Source organism: Schistocerca cancellata, chromosome 8 (genome assembly GCF_023864275.1).
Source record: "Schistocerca cancellata isolate TAMUIC-IGC-003103 chromosome 8, iqSchCanc2.1, whole genome shotgun sequence".
Lineage (NCBI taxonomy): Eukaryota > Metazoa > Arthropoda > Insecta > Orthoptera > Acrididae > Schistocerca > Schistocerca cancellata.
Window position 1 is genome coordinate 549,624,879 of NC_064633.1, and position 20,623 is coordinate 549,645,501.

At 36.9% G+C, this 20,623-nt stretch overlaps 1 protein-coding gene across 4 annotated transcripts in view; it reads left to right on the plus strand.

Moving 5' to 3' along the window:
• The window catches only part of LOC126095475 (zinc transporter 1), a 269,483-nt gene extending 253,695 nt beyond the window's left edge, over positions 1-15,788 (plus strand). For all 4 annotated transcript variants that reach the window (XM_049910265.1, XM_049910267.1, XM_049910264.1 and 1 more), the window contains one exon: positions 11,800-15,788. In XM_049910265.1, the coding sequence (XP_049766222.1) occupies positions 11,800-12,021 (222 nt within the window). In that variant the 3' untranslated portion in view covers positions 12,022-15,788. The remainder of the gene's footprint in view (positions 1-11,799) is intronic.
• The last annotated feature ends 4,835 nt before the right edge of the window (positions 15,789-20,623 follow it).

Sequence of the window (20,623 nt, forward strand, 5' to 3'; positions counted from 1 at the left end):
ATGGTTAAAAAGGCAAGAAACTTTAAGATGTAATACTGTGCTGAGTTGTTCTTGCAGAATGTTTGTGTGGATGTAAATAGATCTAGATATTGGGGAAAGATTTTAACTGCCCCATCAGGAATTACTACAAAATTTCAGAAAAGAAGTTTCCATGAATAGCCTGAAAAAAGATAAGTTACGGACATAGTTCGAATAGTTACATACAAGAGTTAGTCATTAATGGAGATGTATACCATTGAAATACTTTATTGCATGACCAACAATTATTATTCAACGAAACACCATAAAAGGTACCAAGTGAGGTGGCACAGTGGTTAGCACACTGGACTTGGATTTGGGAGGACGATGATTCAAACCCATGTCTGGACATCCTGATTTAGGTTTTTTGTAATTTCCCCAAATTACTTCAGGCAAATGCCGGGATGGTCCCTTTGAAAGGGCACGAACGACTCTTTCCTAATCCGATAGGATCGATGACCTTGCTGTTTGGTCCCCTCCCCCAAATAAAACAACCAACCATAAAAGGTGTTATGATAATAGTGTAGTGTGCACGAGCAAAGTAATGCATATTACATGGTTGTGCCATGCTCAGTATGGGTGGCAGGGGAACAACAAGATGTTACTCATTTCTGATGGTCAGTGGGAGTGAAACTGTAACAAATCTTTAACACAGTCAGTGTTCAGTATGTAGACACTTTTTATATAAAAGTAGGATATATGACTGTGAACAAGGATTCGAGAATGGAAGTCACAGTGCCAGTGGCAAACAGCTTAGTGGAAGACTAATGTGCATATAAACTAAGACAGTAAAATTGAAGATAAACATGCTAATCAGAGTAATCAGAAGCATCAATATTAATGAAATTTTTGTGGTATTCATCAATAACTTTCATTTCTAATATCAGTGGTGGCTCGTGCAAAATTTTACCAATGTTTTAAAATTTGGTGGCCTATAGCCTTTTGACTTAAAAGGGTAGTATGTAAACTGAACTGTTTAAATATATTTAAATTTTACAGTTAATTGTTTAACATTGTGAGCAATAAAGTGAAATAGGAAAAAAAAGTGTTGGTGTCAGTGGTAATAGAACCAGTCACTGTTGCTAACCTCTCACCCATAGTGTCATTAATGCAGCCACTGTTGAAAAAACCCCTCATGCTGTGCACTTCCACAATAGGTTATACACAAATACTGATCCAGTGCTGTGAACAATGTAGCACTCGCAGTGCTAGAAGGGATGAGAACACATCAGAGCACAGCTGCATCCCTTTTCTGAGTTGACTGTAGCCCAGCTGGCCATTCTTTCAGCACTGGTTGCTCATTGTCACAAAGAGAATGCTACAAAACATGTTTTTGTCCATTTTATTTGCATACCAGCATGCATTTTAAGAGAAATGGTTTGGCTTTCATTTCAAGAGATGTGGCATTAATTTAGAACTGTAGCTACAGTGTGCTGTAGCACATTAGCACATGATTACCAGCCGCCACTATGTAATATAATAGTATACATAATGGCCTTGGATTTGGGATAGTGAGTAAATAGTGGGTACTAAGGCAGCAGTTGCAAACATGCATGGGAGACATGTTCCAGGAGCTTGTGAAGTAAATGCTATTCTAGACCTAATTTGACAAGTGGCAAGTCCTGTGCAGCACTATCACCCACAGAGTAAGATTATTGATGATTCTGAAGTATTTGTCCTCGGCCAAGAAAATTTGGGATATGAGCATCCACTGGAAAATTCTGAACATCTTTTGTGGATCAAAGTAACAGTTTACCCTCTTTCCCTCCACCCTATCCTGCCCTTAGTGGCTCATTACTACTAGCTAGCATATTGCTCACAAGTTTATATGCACCTTTAGCATTTTGCCATTTATAGTCTGTCTGTCTGTTTCTTCCTTAGGTTCTGCTATCTGGAAATCTTATTTGACTGATCCTTTATTTGCACTTTGAATAAAGCTGTATCACAAGATTTACTTGACTGTGAACTCCTATTTGTCCGGCTGTTACTCTAATGTAGAACTTCATCTCATCTGTTTAGATTATAGTCAAAGGAGTCGTTGGCTTGGTATGTTACCCATGGTGGCATCATAATTTATGTGCGGATGATAGTGTTCTGAAAATCTGATTTTGCTGTGTTATCTTTGATTTGACTATTATCTTTGAACATTTTTTTCCTGTAAGATTGTTGAATGGGCATCTTTGTGTTAAATACATTGTGTAATTTAAACTGTGAGAACAACATTGTAATATAGCAGTTCAACGTCTCTCAGGGGCAGCATCAGAAAGGAACGTGTGACAGTCTTGTTGTACTAGGTAAGAGTACTAGTTTCCATTTAAGTAAAGTATGGGATCTGGCCTCAAGCAATGATCAGATCGAGGACTGTGGTAAGCATTGATGTTTTACTGACTGAGATCCTCATATCGCAACCCATCAGTATATTGACTGAGACCTGGAGAAGTACACCCATACTCTGGAAAATAAGCTAGGAAAGTAGGCTGGTACTCGGTGGAAGATATTTCGTGATTAGAACTCTCCAACAATAACACATCATACTATTGAAATGGAAAAATTTATGGCACCAGGCTCAGTAACAGAGTAAAAACAAAAAAGCATGTGGCTTCTCATGCTCTCTTCAGGTGACAGCTGAATGTCAGAGCATAAAATTAATAGTACAGGAGTAAACGAATCCACTCATGAATACCAGATGCATTGAATCATCGACGGGCACCCAAAAAGAATTAAAACTATGCTGGCTTTTGATTGAAATCCTTTAACGTGCTGGGACGTGCTTACACACATCTGCCTATCTACATTGTGTTAGCCAATGTAGTTGCAAGGTGGGAGGGGGGGGGGGGGGGGGCGGGTACCAGAATGTAAGTTTGGTCGTGCAATGTTCGGTTGGCTCACAACCAGGGGTGCCATCTTGTGAAAAAATCACTGCCGGTGCTCAGAATCAGAGTTCACAAATGTTGAAAACTAAGCCTCTTGGAAATACAGTTTCAGGTATATTTGAATAAGCAGTACTTTATAAAGGTAAGCAAACTATTGTTTATTAGATTATTTTTCCATACTAAATTAAAATGCCGTATGACAGGAGTGGCTGGGAGACCCCCGAAGAGAAGATTCAGCCACCTAGTTGGAATTATGCTCCATGCCTGCAGCCACCTTCCCTTTATAAACTATGACGTCTGTGTGTGGAAGTGTGTGTGTTAAGTGTAGTCAGTATAATGGGTGTATGGAGAGTGTAGTGTCTTGTTCACATTGGAGACTGATGGGAGAAGGGAGAGGGTCAAACTTGGTGCCAGCACATAGCGTACTTCTTCCAAAAAGCACCAAAGGGGCCACCAAGCATAACATCCCCATCCAACAGATGGATCACCATCAGCAGTGTCACATGCCTTCATTTCATGAGACACTGGAATTTAACCCAGGACATTGGCATAAAGACTGGTGATCAGAAACTGTACATCACTATGTCTCCTTCACTGACAGTGAAAAATTGTTCGACCACTAGGAGCTGAAGTGGCTTATTTCTGAATCGAGCACTAACGTACATGCGGGCTTTAGCGAACTTGACTACAGAGGGGAGTGTTTTCCACACTAATAATTAATACAAAAAGTAACCCACCATCAACATAGAATAATTTTATTTTCAACGATGTCTGTAATTTCTAATTCTCACTCATAAAGAATGTGTTCTTACAAATAGCGGATGGTTTGATGAAAATGTTTTCCGGTGTGTCAAGCTCAGCTTTCACATCTTATTTATGGACATGCACGATAGCGTTGCTGCTCAATTTCTCTTGCATCATGGTGTTGCTCAGGTAAGTCTTTGAGTCTTCTAAGGGTGCAGAACGAATGTTCTGCCGTACGTGTAGAAACTGGTATAATTAAAGTAATCTTTATCAATTTCGTCACTTCTGGAATCAATTCACTAACTTACGTATTTGAGGAAAAGAAGTGTTTTAAATCTTCTGAATGTCCAGTAAAATAATTTTTAGATTTACACACATGTAAAAAATATTTCTGGTCAATTTTAATATTTGTAAGTCATCCATATAAAATTCTTCTACATAATTGGAATATTTAGTTTTGGAAAGAAGAAATGTTGCTATTTCTTTGAAGTAAATCATAGCAGCTGCAGAAAATCACTCCTCGAAACACTGAACCAAAATTTCTGTAATTACAAAATAAATTATCTGGTAATAACAGCAGGGACTGGTAAAAGCATTGGGTAGAGCGCAGTCATAAATTTTTCGAGAAATCTTCAAACTTACTGAACTGTTAGCTCTTGCACATAAAATTTTTTTGCTCAGTTCCAAGTAAGAGCTCAATAATTCATCTAAACTTCCATCAGTTCCAAATAGTGTCACAATATTTCATATACTATAAATATTAATAGTGTCCATGGCTTTTTGGAGCTTTAGGGAGGAATTTTGCAGAAAAGCTTTCAAAACTTCATCTGGCTCTAAAATTTTGATAAGAAGTGTAGTGATGAAGATAAATTCAAAACAGCACAGAAAATTTAAGCAACCTAACTGTTTGTAATTCTGGAAGGTAGTTTTTCAGTGAACTTGTTCTGCAGCATGACCTGACAGAGCTAAAAGGCCGAAGAGCTATAGGATGAGTAATGCTAGCATCTTGGAGATACTCAAATATTGTTAGTCATATGGGGGACCTGCGAACAAAATTGGTCATTTCTTTCACATTTGGAAGATAGTCTCCTATGGTCTCATTATGCTTAGCCTGTTGGGTCACAAGGTTCAAAGAATTGGTCAAACAGTGAACATACAGAATGTGTGGCTCAATTTCTGATTTTTTGCTTGCAACCCTAAAAAAGCACCACCCACATTTGCCACTCCATCAGTAGCAATACCTCTGCATGACTTGATATTTATAGAGAAACAAGTGAAAACATACATTAATGTCAAAAACACTTCTGCTGCATTCATTATTATAGAAACCAAAAAGTAATTCACTAATTTGAAAATTATCGCCGCTGACACATCAGAATCACATAAAAACATGTCCTTTTTGACATATGTTGCTAGTTTCATCCACAATTATGAAATGGTATTGGGAATATTTTGCAAACTTTATTGAATTGTGTAAAACTTTATTAGCCATATTAAAATCTTCATTTCTTATCAGGGTGTGTATGCCTTGGGACAACTGGGAAAAATGTGGGAATTATTACATCCAGGAAAAAAGTGGAAATTGTTTAGAATTCCAGGAATTTTTTCATTGTTTTGGCTTCAATTAATTTTTTGTCACATTGGCTGGTAAGAACTGGTACTCTAACAAAGAATTTTACATTAGCCTGTTACTGGTGAATAATGTTGGAGCAGTGAAACGTAAATGGCACACAAAAATAAAACATTAATTGCAGAGAAAATGTGACATTTACAACAAAACACAGTGCACACACAAGTGTCTGCCAACAGCAAAATGTGTGCAATTCTTTTGGATGAAGACTATGCAATATTTCGTAACAAAGAACTGCTTTTTTGAGCAGGACATCACAACTGTTGGTTTGTAACAGGTCATGGGAAAATATTGTGAATGGTTGGCTGAGCAGCACTACTTTCAAAGTAAAATTGCTTTTATGCAAGATGAACTGTGTTATGTGTGAGAATGCGTGATGAATTGCTTCAATCACAATCATTTGTGTCTCATTCAAAACTTAACCCTTTGAGGTCCAGTCACACAGAAAAATTTCGGGTCCATAACACCAGCCATTTTATGCCATTATTTAAAACTTTAGTGGCACCTTTGTGTTTTATGTATCTTAAAGGCTAACATGCTAAAAAGACCAATACTGTATGTGGAAGCTTAGCTTTTCTTATAGCTATGCTGTATATGTAGTAATTTAAAACATTAACTTCTCCTATTTGTGTATTTGCGCTACGTAATGGTGATATTAGCTGACTGCATCACATGTCCTGCACTCTGAATGTATGCTCCCATTGGCTGGCGAGATCATGTGACCTGAACTATGATCTGCTGACAAAAGCACACAACAGTCTCAATTTCAGTGCTTTGGAAACTGTTGTACTGTATTTGGTGGAATTTGCATTTATAGTTTTGTAATATGAAAATATACAGTGTACATGTTTTTGTGCATCAAAGATCTTTCCAAAACTATTTTCTGTAGTACTGAGAAGTTCTATGCCTATGTATAAAACCTTTACCATTCAAAGGATTGACAGGTTCTATAGCTTCGAGGGAAAGTATACTGTCACTTAAAGTGCAAAAAATGTGTTTTCACGGAGGTATTAAGTATTCTCACCTGGGGGATATTTTATTTTCACCTGGGAAATGTGTATTTTTATTTTTAACTGGGAAATACCTGGAAATTTTTTTGCTTCTCTGCGTACACATCCCATTTACGTTGTGTGAATGCAATCTGTAATTTATACACTGAAGCCAAGAAAACAGTTATTAGTTGCCTTCAGCAACTAACTCTAACAATCCATTACAGAGCTACTCTTGGAGATTTCATTTCTCCCACCGTGCTTGTAGACATTAAACACTGCACATTCATACCTTTATCAGTTGCAGTTTCTTACTACAGCAAGATATATGATGATTTGACTTTTCATGACAATCAAACCTTTCTAACACTTTGTTCCAAGAAGAAAATCCTACTTTAAGTGAATGCTTTTATCATGTCTTCATATTGTTTAGTTTTCTTCACAAAAGGCCCACTACAGGAACTCATTTCCATACATACAAGACAAAACACTTTACTGCACTTCTTATTGTATGACATCCACTTGTATTTGTCTTCCCAAATTTTTGAAAAGAAAGACCACCACCACCATGACCGGGTTTCTTTGTTTGATTCAGTACAGTAGTTGGATTGGAGCCATGTGAAGCAACATCTGCATATGTCGTAGCCAAATCATTTTTCTTCTTTTTTGGGTGAACAATGAATTTATGCATTACAAAAACAAACTACAGTAAAGAAATAAACAAAGTAAATTGTAATTGTAAATGCTACTGCATTGTGTAATAAAAAGGGTTAACTAAAACTTGCTGCCTCACCAAGAATGGTACTAAATGAGTGTATATCTGTTGACACGAATCAGGTGGTGTAAACCTTTGCTGGCTGTTGCCCATTGGGTGGGATGATCAAAAACTTTCATGACCTTTCTGTGAGAGAGTAGTGCTGAGGGCTTTTCAGTTATTTCTGGAGGACTGACATGCTAGACTGTGCTTGAATGGGTCAGCACAAATGTGACATCAACATTAGCATAATTGACAGCTTTGAATTTTTCCCCAAATTACTTTTTTACCAATTTTTGTGCAGGTTCTGAGCACCCAGAAAACATTCTGATTTGTGCACAGGCACAAGGATACTCAACAGAGATTATAATTTTAACTAATATTGTGTTTATACTGGTTGCTGGTGAGGAGGAAAGTTAGTTATTAGTATTTTATTAATTATCTCATTCATAAGAAGCCATATCACAGTTGCTCAAGAAAGTTATAATTAAGCTTTACTTGTTTAATCAGAATCGGACGATGACTCTCCTTGTCCGCAGTCTCGATGATTCAAAGCGATCTGCAATCATGTGTAAATAAAATGTCTTGGTTTTCTTGTGTTGCTTAGTCAGTTGGGAAATCTCAGATCAAGCAGAAAGTTTGCTTTGATAGAGTTTAATTATTCGATGAAATAATGGAGCTCATGGATCTAATAATTACAGGTTCGTTTCCAATTCATTGGAAGTTCCCTTCTGATCACCAGCGAAATGACACCTCCGAGCAAATTTCCAATTAGAGAATACATATATAATGAAATTCCTTACAAACCTTTGATGATGTAAATGCTCAATATATATTTTCTTGAGTAGCATACAATATATTTTCAATCTCTTTCTTCCAGTAATCTCGATAGCAAAATTACAATTATTCAATGCGGCTATTCAGCACGGAGAAGATCCTAGAAGTCTACTCAATACACCAGAGAGAATATTACAAAGAGTAATTATGTACTCATGGAATAGTAGTAGTACTATACTACTTTGCACATCGATTCTATGAGTATGTAGATGGTCAAGTAGGAAACGTAATTCATTCATAGAATTGTGCAGGGATAATTAGTGGAATATAAAGAGATATTACAAGATGACATCCCTCCTCACAACTCATATACATAGTGTGCCTAAAAAGTTTGGTGAATGGTATCAGACAACAAACAAAACAAGATAAAAACAAATGTTCTTTATTGCCCTTCAAAATAGTCACCACCCACTACAACAAACTTTTGACAATGTTCATACTGCTTCTGGAAACTATAAGCAAAGCCCTCCTGTGAAATCGATCGCAGAACGGCTGTCATACAGTCTCTGATGGCATACACGTCTGCACAACATTCACCTTTCATGGCGACTTTCATACAGGGAAATAGGTAGAAGTCCACAGGAGCCAGATCAGGGGAGTACAGAGGGTGTTCAAGAAGACCGATTGCCATTTTGATTCCGGATTGAACTGGTAGCACCAGGTCTCATGATGATGGTGTTCAGAAACAGTGGATCCTCATCACACATGGAAATGAAATCGCCTGCAGTTTCCATCCGTTTTGCTTTGTGCTTGTCTGTGAGCTTGTGGGACACAACATTGGCAGCCAATCTTCCACTTACCCAAATCATCGCAGATGATGGTGTGCGCCATGTGCCCTTGCTAATGCTCTATTCCTCCAGTCAATCTGAGAATCAATTGCTGATCTCGTGCCAGCATTTGGCACACTTTCTTGATCTTTTCTGGGGTTCTGCTTGTCGATAGCTGACCTGAACGTGGCTCATCCTCAGTAGTTTCCTTCCCTTCATGGAAGCATTTAAACCATTCGTAAACACACTTTCTGCTCATGGCTTCCCTCCCGTACAGATGCTCCAACATTCCATGTGTGTCTGTTGCAGTCTTCCACAATTTGTAGCAGAACTTGATGTTTACACGTTGCTCCATTCTGCTGTGACATTTCCTCTCACACTGACTACGTTCAACTGGCCACAGTCTGTTTACACAGCCAGTCACATGCGGTGCATGCTGTATGTCAGTTCTCCTCAAGCCTCTGAAGACCCATGCACATGTGCGCCAAGTTGCTGTTCAGATATGACACCATTCACCAAACTTTTCAGACACACCATGTGTCACATCATGAAGGAAGGTGGCTAAAAGCATGATAAAGCACATTAAATAAGTCAGCTTAATTTATGTCAAAATTTTCCTGTCTCACATCCACCAAAGCCACTGGTTACTAACATTTTGCAGTAATTTTACACTAAACATTTAAGTATTTCATTTATTAAATTGATTTAACATTCATAAGCTAACCTGTCCTGTTTTAAGGAGAAGTAATATTAGAAAATGAAATTGCTCTTATGCTCTTGCTTTATAAATTGTACTCAAACAGTGAAACAAACATTTCCATCTGGCAGTATTATGTATGATGCCCTTCTTCTCCATCAAATACAAGAGGAGCAGCATTAGTTTGGTTTCTGGATACCAGTGCACATTGAATGTGCAGATGCAACAAAAACTGTTGTTAAGCTTTCCAGTATAGATGTGCTTCTTGAGTGTGTCCACTAAAGCACACTAGACTTCTTCTTTCAAAAAGCTTCATAATGGTTAATGATTTCATATATGTTTCAGTGATTTAGTAAAAGAAAATAAAAAGCAGTGTAGTTTTAGTGTTGGCCAGTATCTGGCTGTAACCTACGGCCACTCGGTAACTGTGATGCGACAGGTGCATTGACCTGTTTCCATTTATAGCATTACTTTATTCAACATGACTGTCTTATGGAGGACCACCTTTCAAGTATCAGTACCATTATATCCATGTTTCAGTGGCTTTTCATATTATTATAAGAAGACAGTCCACAGGTTACACAAATACCTTCTTCTGTATCTGTCATTCACAGATATTTGTGGAATGTTTCTGTGAGTAATACAAGGGCTGTTTCAGTATTTTTTGTATTTTTTTGTATTTTATGTAGGTGACCAATCAGATATGAAAATTGTATTTGTACTGTGTCGATTCAGAGGCAGTGTCTGCTGAATATATTCACATCATCAACTACACTCTAGATAGGGTCATCATTTTACAAAATATAAAAACTTTGTCGCCCTAATGTGAAAAGTAAAGATACATATAGTGTAATCTGATCTAATAACATCTTATGTGTCTGTGACATAAACTGACTTTTTATTACAGAGCTCCATTTTTTTACCATCATCCATTTTGTGTGGCACCAACTTGGACCAGCAGCTGTGCCCCATTATGCAGTGGGAGCATTTATCTCTTCACCAAATTAGTGCATAGTAGCTATTTATTTACGCAACACGCGAAGTCAACATTTCTGAGCATTCCACTAGGTCATAGTAATCAGTTGTACCCACTTGTTTCAAAGCATGATCTCACACTCACTGCATGTTTTACCTGCAGGAAAAGATTCAATTTTAGTGTCAAATTCTACCTTGCTTAGGCTTCCATTTTAGGCCACATGCACTGAAAGACTGTATTTTAGTCTGATTTTAAGTTGTGCTGTTATGAGAAAGTAATTGTACATATTTGTTTGTACATTTTCAGAAAGTCATTTTCTTGTCCTCTTGATTCATGTAAATTTTTCAGCCACATTTGTCTCATTGTACATGGAAGTGTTAGCAATGATAGTGTTGAACATGACAAATTCAAGTATCTTTGTGAGCATGTTTTGCACTTCATATGAACGTGGTAAAGAATTATTTCACTTCGAGTCTCATTATGACCTATTCATAACTTAGGTGTTCTACTGCAGATGGTTTTGTTAGGTGTTCTACTGCAGATGGTTTTGTTCTCGCTTTTTTAAAGTAACTGTAAAATGTAGATGTTTTTTAATTACAGAATAGCATCTGTGGGTCGCAGATCATGTGAGGTGGACTTTGCATGCATAAGAGGTAGTCTTGAAGAATATGAGTGAAATGTACAATCTCTTTGCATGCTAAACTCACAGCATGTGGAGATAATTTGACATCTTTCATTATAACTGGAGTAAATTAGTAAAGTAGATGAAGAGAAGTCAAGTCTTTTCAACATTTTCTGCTTATTTTACCACACAGATTTAAGTGCATGCTTAAACTTGCTTGCATAACAGGCATATTAACATACTAGTTACATGCTGTTTATATTGTGCTTTAAGTTGTTGGTCTGATTTGTGCTACAGTGTGCATCTGCATCCACTTATAAAGCAAAGGCTAAATGGTTATTAGTAATGACCTGAACTGTTTGAAATATAAAACAGCACACATTTATTTCATATCATAAAAGAAGCTTAGATAATTTGTGCATAACAGACAAATTTAACAAAAATGTCCATACTATTACAACAACAGAAATTGTGCACTCCCTTGCCCCCCCCCCCCCCCCCCCCTCCCAAATCTCTCCTGCCCACCTCCGCAATGCGCATGCATGCACAGTGCCTCCCCCACAAGCCTCTCGAGAGAGAGAGAGTTGTGGCAACACACTATATCCAGAGCATTATATTCAGATTATGTGTACAAATTCTGTTCTGTATATTTTGTACTGAGCCCACCACCTCTTTTTGTAAAATATGTGATTCCTGTTCTGTAAAGTAGTGTAAATCACAGATCTTATATATAATGGAAAAATCCCCTTTTTTTCATGACTTGTTTTTTGTGAAATGTTCATCAGTTGGATGTTTATACCACTACAGAAGCACACACAAATAAAACAGTTAACACGTGTTAATGGCAACTGTAATATGTAAAGTTGTGTCATCTGATCCACTGTCGGTGCAGGGACGAGAGACGCCATCCCCGGGTGACACGCCTTACTTGTGCCGGCAGCGCAGTAGTGCAGCTAGTTTGGGTGCAAGGCAGCAAGAGCTGAGCGAGATGGAGAGCGGTAGGCTGCTGGGTGGCGTACCGGTCACAGCTCCCGGGCTGCCATCACCTTCTCCTCAGGGTGCTGCAGTGGTGCCCCTGACTGGAGTACAGCCTGGCCAAGAGTCTCGTGTCTGACAGTGGCCACAGGCACCCTCTTGCTGAGAGGGGGCTACAGGAGCCAGAGTGATACATGCACTTCCTGCGACTCGAGATATTTATTACTGTTCATTGGCTCACTTCTAGGCAACTGCAGGTTAGAGAGCACCTTGTATGCATAAGTTGCCACCTTTCTATGTGGTTAATCAGGTTGCCATCATTCCTCCCACCAGCAGTTTCAAAGTGCCTGAACATCTGGTATTTGCAATTGGGTTTTGTGTACAGCCTCACAAATAGTGTACTCTGTTACAGAATCTGCTTATATAAGCTTATTGCCTGTGTAATATATCTGTGTGTGTGTGTGTGTGTGTGTGTGTGTGTGTGTGTGTGTGTGTGTGTACCAGCACATTCATGTCTTTACATGTACACACAGTATGCATGAAATGTTCTTGTAAGACAATGGCCACGCACAGTGATGCAGAATATTTCTTACTGAGGTCTATCTTGTGTGCAAAAAATGTGTGATGAGCACCATTTGGGAATCCTCAAGACATCACTAACTAACTGCCATTCCAGTAATAAAATGATCTGCAGTAAAACTGTTAAAACACCAACTAATTTGTTTTTTAAGTAGTGGAAATTTGTGAATATTGAACACTGAACAGTATTAGTGGCTGAATTTTTTTTCTGTTGCTAGCATGAAAAGAATTATGGTTTGTTTCTCGTAATTTTCCTGTTGTTGATCTTTTATAAATAGCCTAATAAAATGCTGCCAGAGATAATGACACAATCAGAAAAGTATTTCCACTTTGGAAAATCTATTACGATGATCTGCTTTTGTAAAAAAAATTGATTTTTATTGTTACATAAACATGTGAAAAACAAATTTAGAAGCTGTCTACATAATATAGTTTGCAGTTAATTTCTGTTTTCACTGGTAGCTATACATAGTTACCAAGTAGCTGAAGTGACAATGTGTGTACACATATATAGTTTGAAAGCACGGTGCAGAAATACTGTTGAGTCAAATAGGAAAAAATGAGGGATTTCACAGCACGCATTGATATTTACATTAAAAATGATTGTTTATAATAAAGCTGAGTATTAGCTCCACAATCTTCTTAACATTGTTTAGCAAGGCTGCCTGTGTGAAAGATCCCAGACAAATGTTTCTCTTATATTGCATGCCAGTTTCATTCCCATCATTTATCAGTGGAACAGCATCTTATTTTCTTTCCATCTGATTTAAGGAATAAAGAGAGGGCCTGAATAATTGCTTATGGGTTCCTAGAGCAGTGTTATGCAGTAGCATATTTACTTGTGAAAAAGCTGTTATCAGTAAGGAAAAATAATGATGAAGCAGAACGTGGATAATTTCATGATATGATTTTTGTTTTTACTGGAATAATTTGAGAAGATGAATGTTGTAACTACATATGAAAAAGCAGGGAAAAAGCATTCATGTAGTCATAATGCTCTCCTTAAGTCTCAGGACAGAAATGGGTATCAGGAGTTTTTGTTGAAATATTGTGGCATGCCATATCATGAGTAGTGAAGCACTGCTAGGCAGTTCTCTGTGAAACAGAATTCTGTTTGAGCAGTGTGAGTCACTTGCAGTTGTCTTCATTAGATGTTAACAAATATGTGCACAGTAATGAAAGACAGAGCTAAAGCCATCTGTTCAGCATTTAATGTCCTATCACTAATAACCAGAAGCTTTGAAAGTTTTTAAATCTCTGTTGCTCATATTGTACTTGTATGTCAAGCATAATAACGTTGGCCCAAAAAAGTCATCTATAAGAACTTTTTGATGCTAAGTACTCAGACTGACTTTTTAAATTATTATTATATTCTTTTGTTGTTCCTCATTGGCTTAACTGTTAGAGTATCTTGAAAACTTTATCATGTTGTATGTAACTTCAGTGTAGTTCATGTTGTCCAACAAAGGAGTGTGTCAGATTTATTGTGAAACACTCAGAAAGAGAGAACAGCATTAAGGAATACTTTAAACACATACTGCTTCACTATAGTGACATTATCATCCTTGTAAATAGGAGATGCAATGCCCTGTCCTGTAGTGAAAGAACATGTGAACAGTTTTGCTTACATGCCTTGATTATTGTAAGAAAAATATTTGAATGTACTGCATTGCCTATGCAACTGAGAGTTTGTTGGGAATTAGTGTTTTTAGAGGGGTTTGGGAGGGGGTGGAAGATTTTCTTGCGACAAAGGAATGGAGGAAATGAACAGCAGCATTACTGCAGTAGTACTGTTGTCATAAAGATTTCAGTGAAGTTTGAAAGACATGTTTATTACTGAGAAGCAAATATTGTAGAAAATGTGACTATTTACTATTTTGAGAGCAAAAGCAAATTAGAATGTGGGATTTTTTATGGTAAAGGCTTTCCAAATTGAACTTGCTGAGAATAAATGCATGGTTGGCATAAAAGTACATTGAATGTTGGGATTTATGTTGTTTGTGTGGCATAGATGAAGTCAGTGTAGCGCTAAAAGTGGCATTTTTATGGCTGTCATTGTTAAAATTGCTTTCAACAGACTTGTGGGAAGTCAGAAAATACTGCAACTTCCTGTTGTTTAAGGTTGCCAATCTCACGTTGCTATAATTTTATGATTTACATTATTTTTTAAGGTACTACGTGCTGATTGCTATACTTGGTGTAGTTGAAAAACTCCTTCAATGCTGCACTTGAATGAGAAAGTTGTAGTGCTGAATGCAGCACCTTAAACAATTAAGAGGAAGTTTGAGAAATCAGTTTAACATGTGCCCCTGTTATTTCTGGCTCAAGAATAACTACAATCATCTGTGTCTTAAACTGAATAACATTCTGTTAAATATTTGTGAACACAAATACACACAGTTTTGTAGACTTACTTTGGCTTTATGTGTTGACATGGGTATTAAAACTCCTCTAGAATTTATTTGTTAAGTATTTGTCAGGAACTTTTTCCTTCTTAACTAAGTATAAATAAAAATGAAGAAACCAATACAAAAACTATATATACATTGCTCTTCCAAACTGTTTGTATTTGGTGTTTTAAGAAATTCATATATTCCCAAGCTGTTAAGTTTTTTTCTATTTGCCTTCACACAGAAGATATTGTTAATAATTTCATCACTGTAAATGGATTTAGCATGTGAAAATCCTGAGGAGAAATTGTAACAGTTGTATCTAAAATGTAGAAGTGGTTAATTTTGTGAACACCTATGCAAGTGTTTGCATTGAGACACCTTGGGCTGTGATTTATTATTACATATAATGTAATATGCTGTGGGTCAGTTTGAAAATTCAGTTACTTGCTGATGTCCATGTAGTCTTATAAAGATATTTTTGAATAAACTTTTTTATCCTGATATTAAATCCCTCTGCAATAAGGTTGGGATGGATGTTCAGTAATTGTTGATGTTTATAATGTGCACTTCAGAACATTAAGTATTTTAGAGTACTGTGAAATTATGATATTTGTTAACAGTGAGGTCATAAAACTTTTCTTGTGAGCTTCACACCTAAGAATAGTGTTCAGGTTTGTCCCAGTAAGAAGAAATAGTTGGTTTTGTGTGTCACAATATTTTTTCTTTTTTCGCATTTGCTCCCACTTTTCTCGGAAAGACAAAGAACTTTGAAATGAGTTCTATGTTAGTAAAGTGTCATGCTTGGTGGTGATCTCTCCATTATGTATTCTGATAAGAGAAGAAATGTATTTATTTTATGTTTAATAGATGTTACTGATCTGACCAGAACAGAAAAGATTACTTGAAATAAAAACTTCAAAATGTTCTGTTTGAATGTGTGAATCATTGATTAGGTTATAACACATTTCCTGGTGTACTTGGTGTAACAGTGTGTGCACTGTAAACTTAAGATTTCTCTTGCTTTTTGTTCAGTAAGTTGTAGTCTTTTGCTGTCCATTATTTCACTGATGTAACAGAGTATGTATAGATGAAGGACAATTAATTATGCTTCCATAGTAACTTACGTCTTAGTGCACCCAGTTGACCGATGTAATTTCGTCAAGTACAAAACTACTCACTCAAATGGCAGCAGTGGATGTGCTGTGTATGTAACAGATAAACAGAATTCAATGTTTACATTACGCTGTTACCCTAACGATTTGCAATATGGGACAACAGTTTTCCAATTAGTTTATTATGTCAGCCTCACAAGCAATTTTTAATACAACACCAATAAACGTAAATTTTACCTGTGTTCTGTCACAGCATGCATATAGATTAGAAACTTAATGTTCTTTCAATTTCTTCTTTGCTGAATTTTACTGGTGTAAAATTCTTTGTTATTGTGCCTTTTTCCCCCAAGTACATCCATGTCACACTATTTTCTACGATTGTGATCTGATATGGCTTTGTAGAACTTGTGTGTTGCCTCTTAGTTATCTCCACATCTTGCCTCCCAAGTTATCTCCACACTTAGTTTATAGGACGTGATCCATAAAGAATAGAGGCTGAGGCATTCTGCATCTTGCCACCTCTTTGTACCCCTACTTCTGTGGTTCTTGCCATATCAGTTGTGTGTGAAAGGGGCATTTAAAAGAAATAGATTTATACTTCATATTTCTTGCCTTTACAGCCTTCAAACTATGTGATCTATTGAGGCACTATAGCTTGCATTTCCCCATATTTCAGTAACATGTTTGTTATTACTTACAAGCAGGTGTTCTGCACTGGTTAAGTGACACTCTGCTGTCTTGATGTTTTGATAGTTTCAGTAGTCATCTTTTATTGCACAAAAATTGCGTAATAATTCTGTCACTCATATATACCATTGTAATTTTACCATTTTTTGCTTCTCAGACTTAGATCTTCAGATTGTCTGTATCTCATATATTGACATAATTTTCATAACAATGTTTTTGGTTTCATTCCCATTATTTGTATTAACTGTGAATGAGAACTGCACAGAGAAATAATAGCTTTCTGAACTGCATTCACAAAAAGTAAAATGAAAAAACAATGCAGTGGAAACTGAGATTTCCCATGCTTATCTTCTAGGTATTACCTTGGTTGTTTCTCATGTATGTTGCTGTTGAAGTACGCGTAACTGTGCATTTGTGGGGTGGAACTGTTTCTTCACTGCATTTGTAGCATCTGGTTATAAGATTTTTTAATAGAAATTTCTTGTTTGTGTGATGATTGATGGGAGCAGGCAAGATGATCTGTATAAAATGAGTCTGATGAATCTCCAGCAGTTCGTTTTTTAAATTCATAGCTGGCAGACATTTAAAAAATCTTCGTGTCTTCATTGCCTTAGTTAGACAAGGGAAGGATAGCAGCAAGACTTTTGATGTTGAAAGATGGTGAAAAGCAGAAAATATTCTGGTTATGCTGTTTTTGTTTTGTTTATTAAGTTAAAACATTTGATGACAAGACCAAAGTTAGGATCTCACCTATACTCAATTGAATGTAGTATTTTTGTTAAAATATTACATAAATATTGTTTACTGTTAATGATGACCTTAAAAACAGATCATATGTATAAGCATTTACATTATCTGTATGCTTCACTACTTATGTCAGATGTTTAATTATTATTGTAATAATAATAATAATAAATGTTATATTTTTTTGTTACAAAAATTTTGACATTGATTTTGACATATACAAGTTTCAAGATGCATTATTAACTACCATATTTAGGTTTTCATAATCTCTAATAAGAAGACTGATATTCAACATCCCTTTGAATGAGGGCATGTGTATACACACTCACACACACACACACACACACACACACACACACACACACACACACACATTTAAAAATATTTAAGCCTGCATTTTCCATCACCCTTGACATACAATGTTATTAATCCAAATCCAGTTTAACCCATGATTAATGTTGTAGGTTTCTTGGGGATGCTTTTGTGACCATATATTTACACAATTTGCAAAGAAAACATTATTTGTCATACCAACTTAGGAGTTTCATACAAGGATGAGTCGCCGCACAGTCTGAGGCGCCTTGTCACAGTTTGCGTGTCCCCTCCCCCCGCCCCCATTGAAGATTCGAGTCCTCCCTCAGGCATGGGTGTGTGTGCGTGTGTGTGTGTGTGTGTGTGTGTGTGTGTGTGTGTGTGTGTGGTGGTATTTGTGTAAGTTAGATTAAGTAGTGTATAAGCCTACTGACTGATGACCTCAGCAGTTTTGTCCCATAGGAACTTGTCACAAATTTCCAAAAATGAGTCAATAATTTAAAAAAGAAAAAAAGAAAAAGGTTAGAATATGGGTAGTGAGATCAGTATACTGACTCCCAACTTGAAATTTTGCTTTTCAACTTACTCTCCTTTTAAATTTAAACACTTACTCGATCATTTCACATAACCTCCTTTAATGAGAATGAACATTCTTGTGCCATCTTTGGCATCCAGTGAATGACTTCTTTGCTGCCATCTGACCTTCAAAAGTGTTGAAACAATTAAAAATCACACAAGACTAATATGGGGCTGTACAATTGACCTGCAATAACTGCTGTGTTTTATTGTGTAATAGCAGGAATTATTATCCCGAAGGAACATGACTTCTATCAGCAGCCCAGGTCATTTCCTGCATATTGCCTGTTGCAGTTTTGTCCAGGAGGAGGATATGGAGGAGTGTTTGAAGAATTAGGTCCTGTAAGATCCAAAATAAATTTAACTATGAGGTATTATGGACAAGAGTGAAAGAGTTAGTTGATTTAAATTAACAACCTGACGTATTTATTGGCCACTAGATTCAGGCACATTGGTTGTAGCATTGTTCAAAGGTAGCTTAAATTCAATAGCATGGAAATAACCCAAGCACAAGTGATGACTCTAAAACTACCCAGACCCAAAGTGGAATGCTATGCAGACACTGTCAACAGTTAGGACACACATTCTTGTGAGGTAATGCTATATAAATTGTCTGGAACTGCCTTTTGAAGAAATATTCTAGACCACCTGGTTACCAACAGATCCAATCCTTTCACCAGCGAGAGAGGGCACTGGATTCTGTTAAAAGTTCAGTGGTCACTTAAAGCAGAAAGCTCATCAACAAAAGTAAGAGAATTTTTGTATTTTTTACTATGAATTTAAATGATGAACTAAGAACATAGAGTTCAAATGTTTCAAAACCAAAACAGTTGCGGTTAATGCAGGAAGATGGTATAAACTTTTGGATAAGTATGTTGTTGTTGTTGTTGTTGTTGTTGTTTTGGTCTTCAGTCCTGAGACTGGTATGATGCAGCTCTCCATGGTACTCTATCCTGTGCAAGCTGCTTCATCTCTCAGTACCTACTGCAACCTACATCCTTCTGAATCTGCTTGGTGTATTCATCTCTTGGTCTCCCTCCACGCTGCCCTCCAATACTAAATTGGTGATCCCTTGATGCCTCAGGACATGTCCTACCAACCGATCCCTTATTCTAGTCAAGTTGTGCCACAAATTTCTCTTCTCTCCAATTCTATTCAATACCTCCTCATTAGTTATGTGATCTACCCATCTAACCTTCAGCATTCTTCTGTAGCACCACATTTTGAAAGCTTCTATTCTCTTCTTGTCCAAACTATTTATCGTCCATGTTTCACTTCCATACATGGCTACACTCCATACAAATACTTTCAGAAAAGACTTACTGATATTTAAATCTATACTCGATGTTAACAAATTTTTCTTCTTCAGAAACGCTTTCCTTGCCATTGCCAGTCTACATTTTATATCCTCTCTACTTCGACCTTCATCAGTTATTTTGCTCCCCAAATAGCAAAACTCCTTTACTACTTTAAGTGTCTCATTTCCTAATCTAATTCTCTCAGCATCACCCGACTTAATTTCACTACATTCCATTATCCTTGTTTTGCTTTTGTTGATGTTCATCTTATACTCTCTGTTCAAGACACTGTCCATTCCGTTCAACTGCTTTTCCAAGTCCTTTGCTGTCTCTGACAGAATTACAATGTCATCGGCAAACGTCAAAGTTTTTATTTCTTCTCCATGGATTTTAATACCAACTCCGAAATTTTCTTTTGTTTCCTTCACTGCTTGCTCAATATACAGATTGAATAACATCGAGGAGAGGCTACAACCCTGTCTCACTCCCTTCCCAACCACTGCTTCCCTTTCATGCCCCTCAACTCTTATAACTGCCATTTGGTTTCTATACAAATTGTAAATAGCCTTTCGCTCCCTATATTTTACCCCTGCCACCTTCAGAATTTGAAAGAGAGTATTCCAGTCAACATTGTCAAAAGCTTTCTCTACAAATACTACAAATGCTAGAATCGTAGGTTTGCCTTTCCTTAATATAGCTTCTAAGATAAACCGTAGGGTCAGTATTGCCTCACGTGTTCCAATATTTCTACGGAATCCAAACTGATCTTCCCCAAGGTCGGCTTTTACTAGTTTTTCCATTCGTCTGTAAAGAATTTGTGTTAGTATTTTGCAGCCGTGACTTATTAAACTGATAGTTCGGTAATTTTCACATCTGTCAACACCTGCTTTATTTGGGATTGGAATTATTATATTCTTCTTGAAGTCTGAGGGTATTTCGCTTGTCTCATACATCTTCCTCACCAGATGGTAGAGTTTTGTCAGGACTGGCTCTCCCAAGGCCGTCATCAGTTCTAATGGAATGTTGTCTACTCCCAGGGC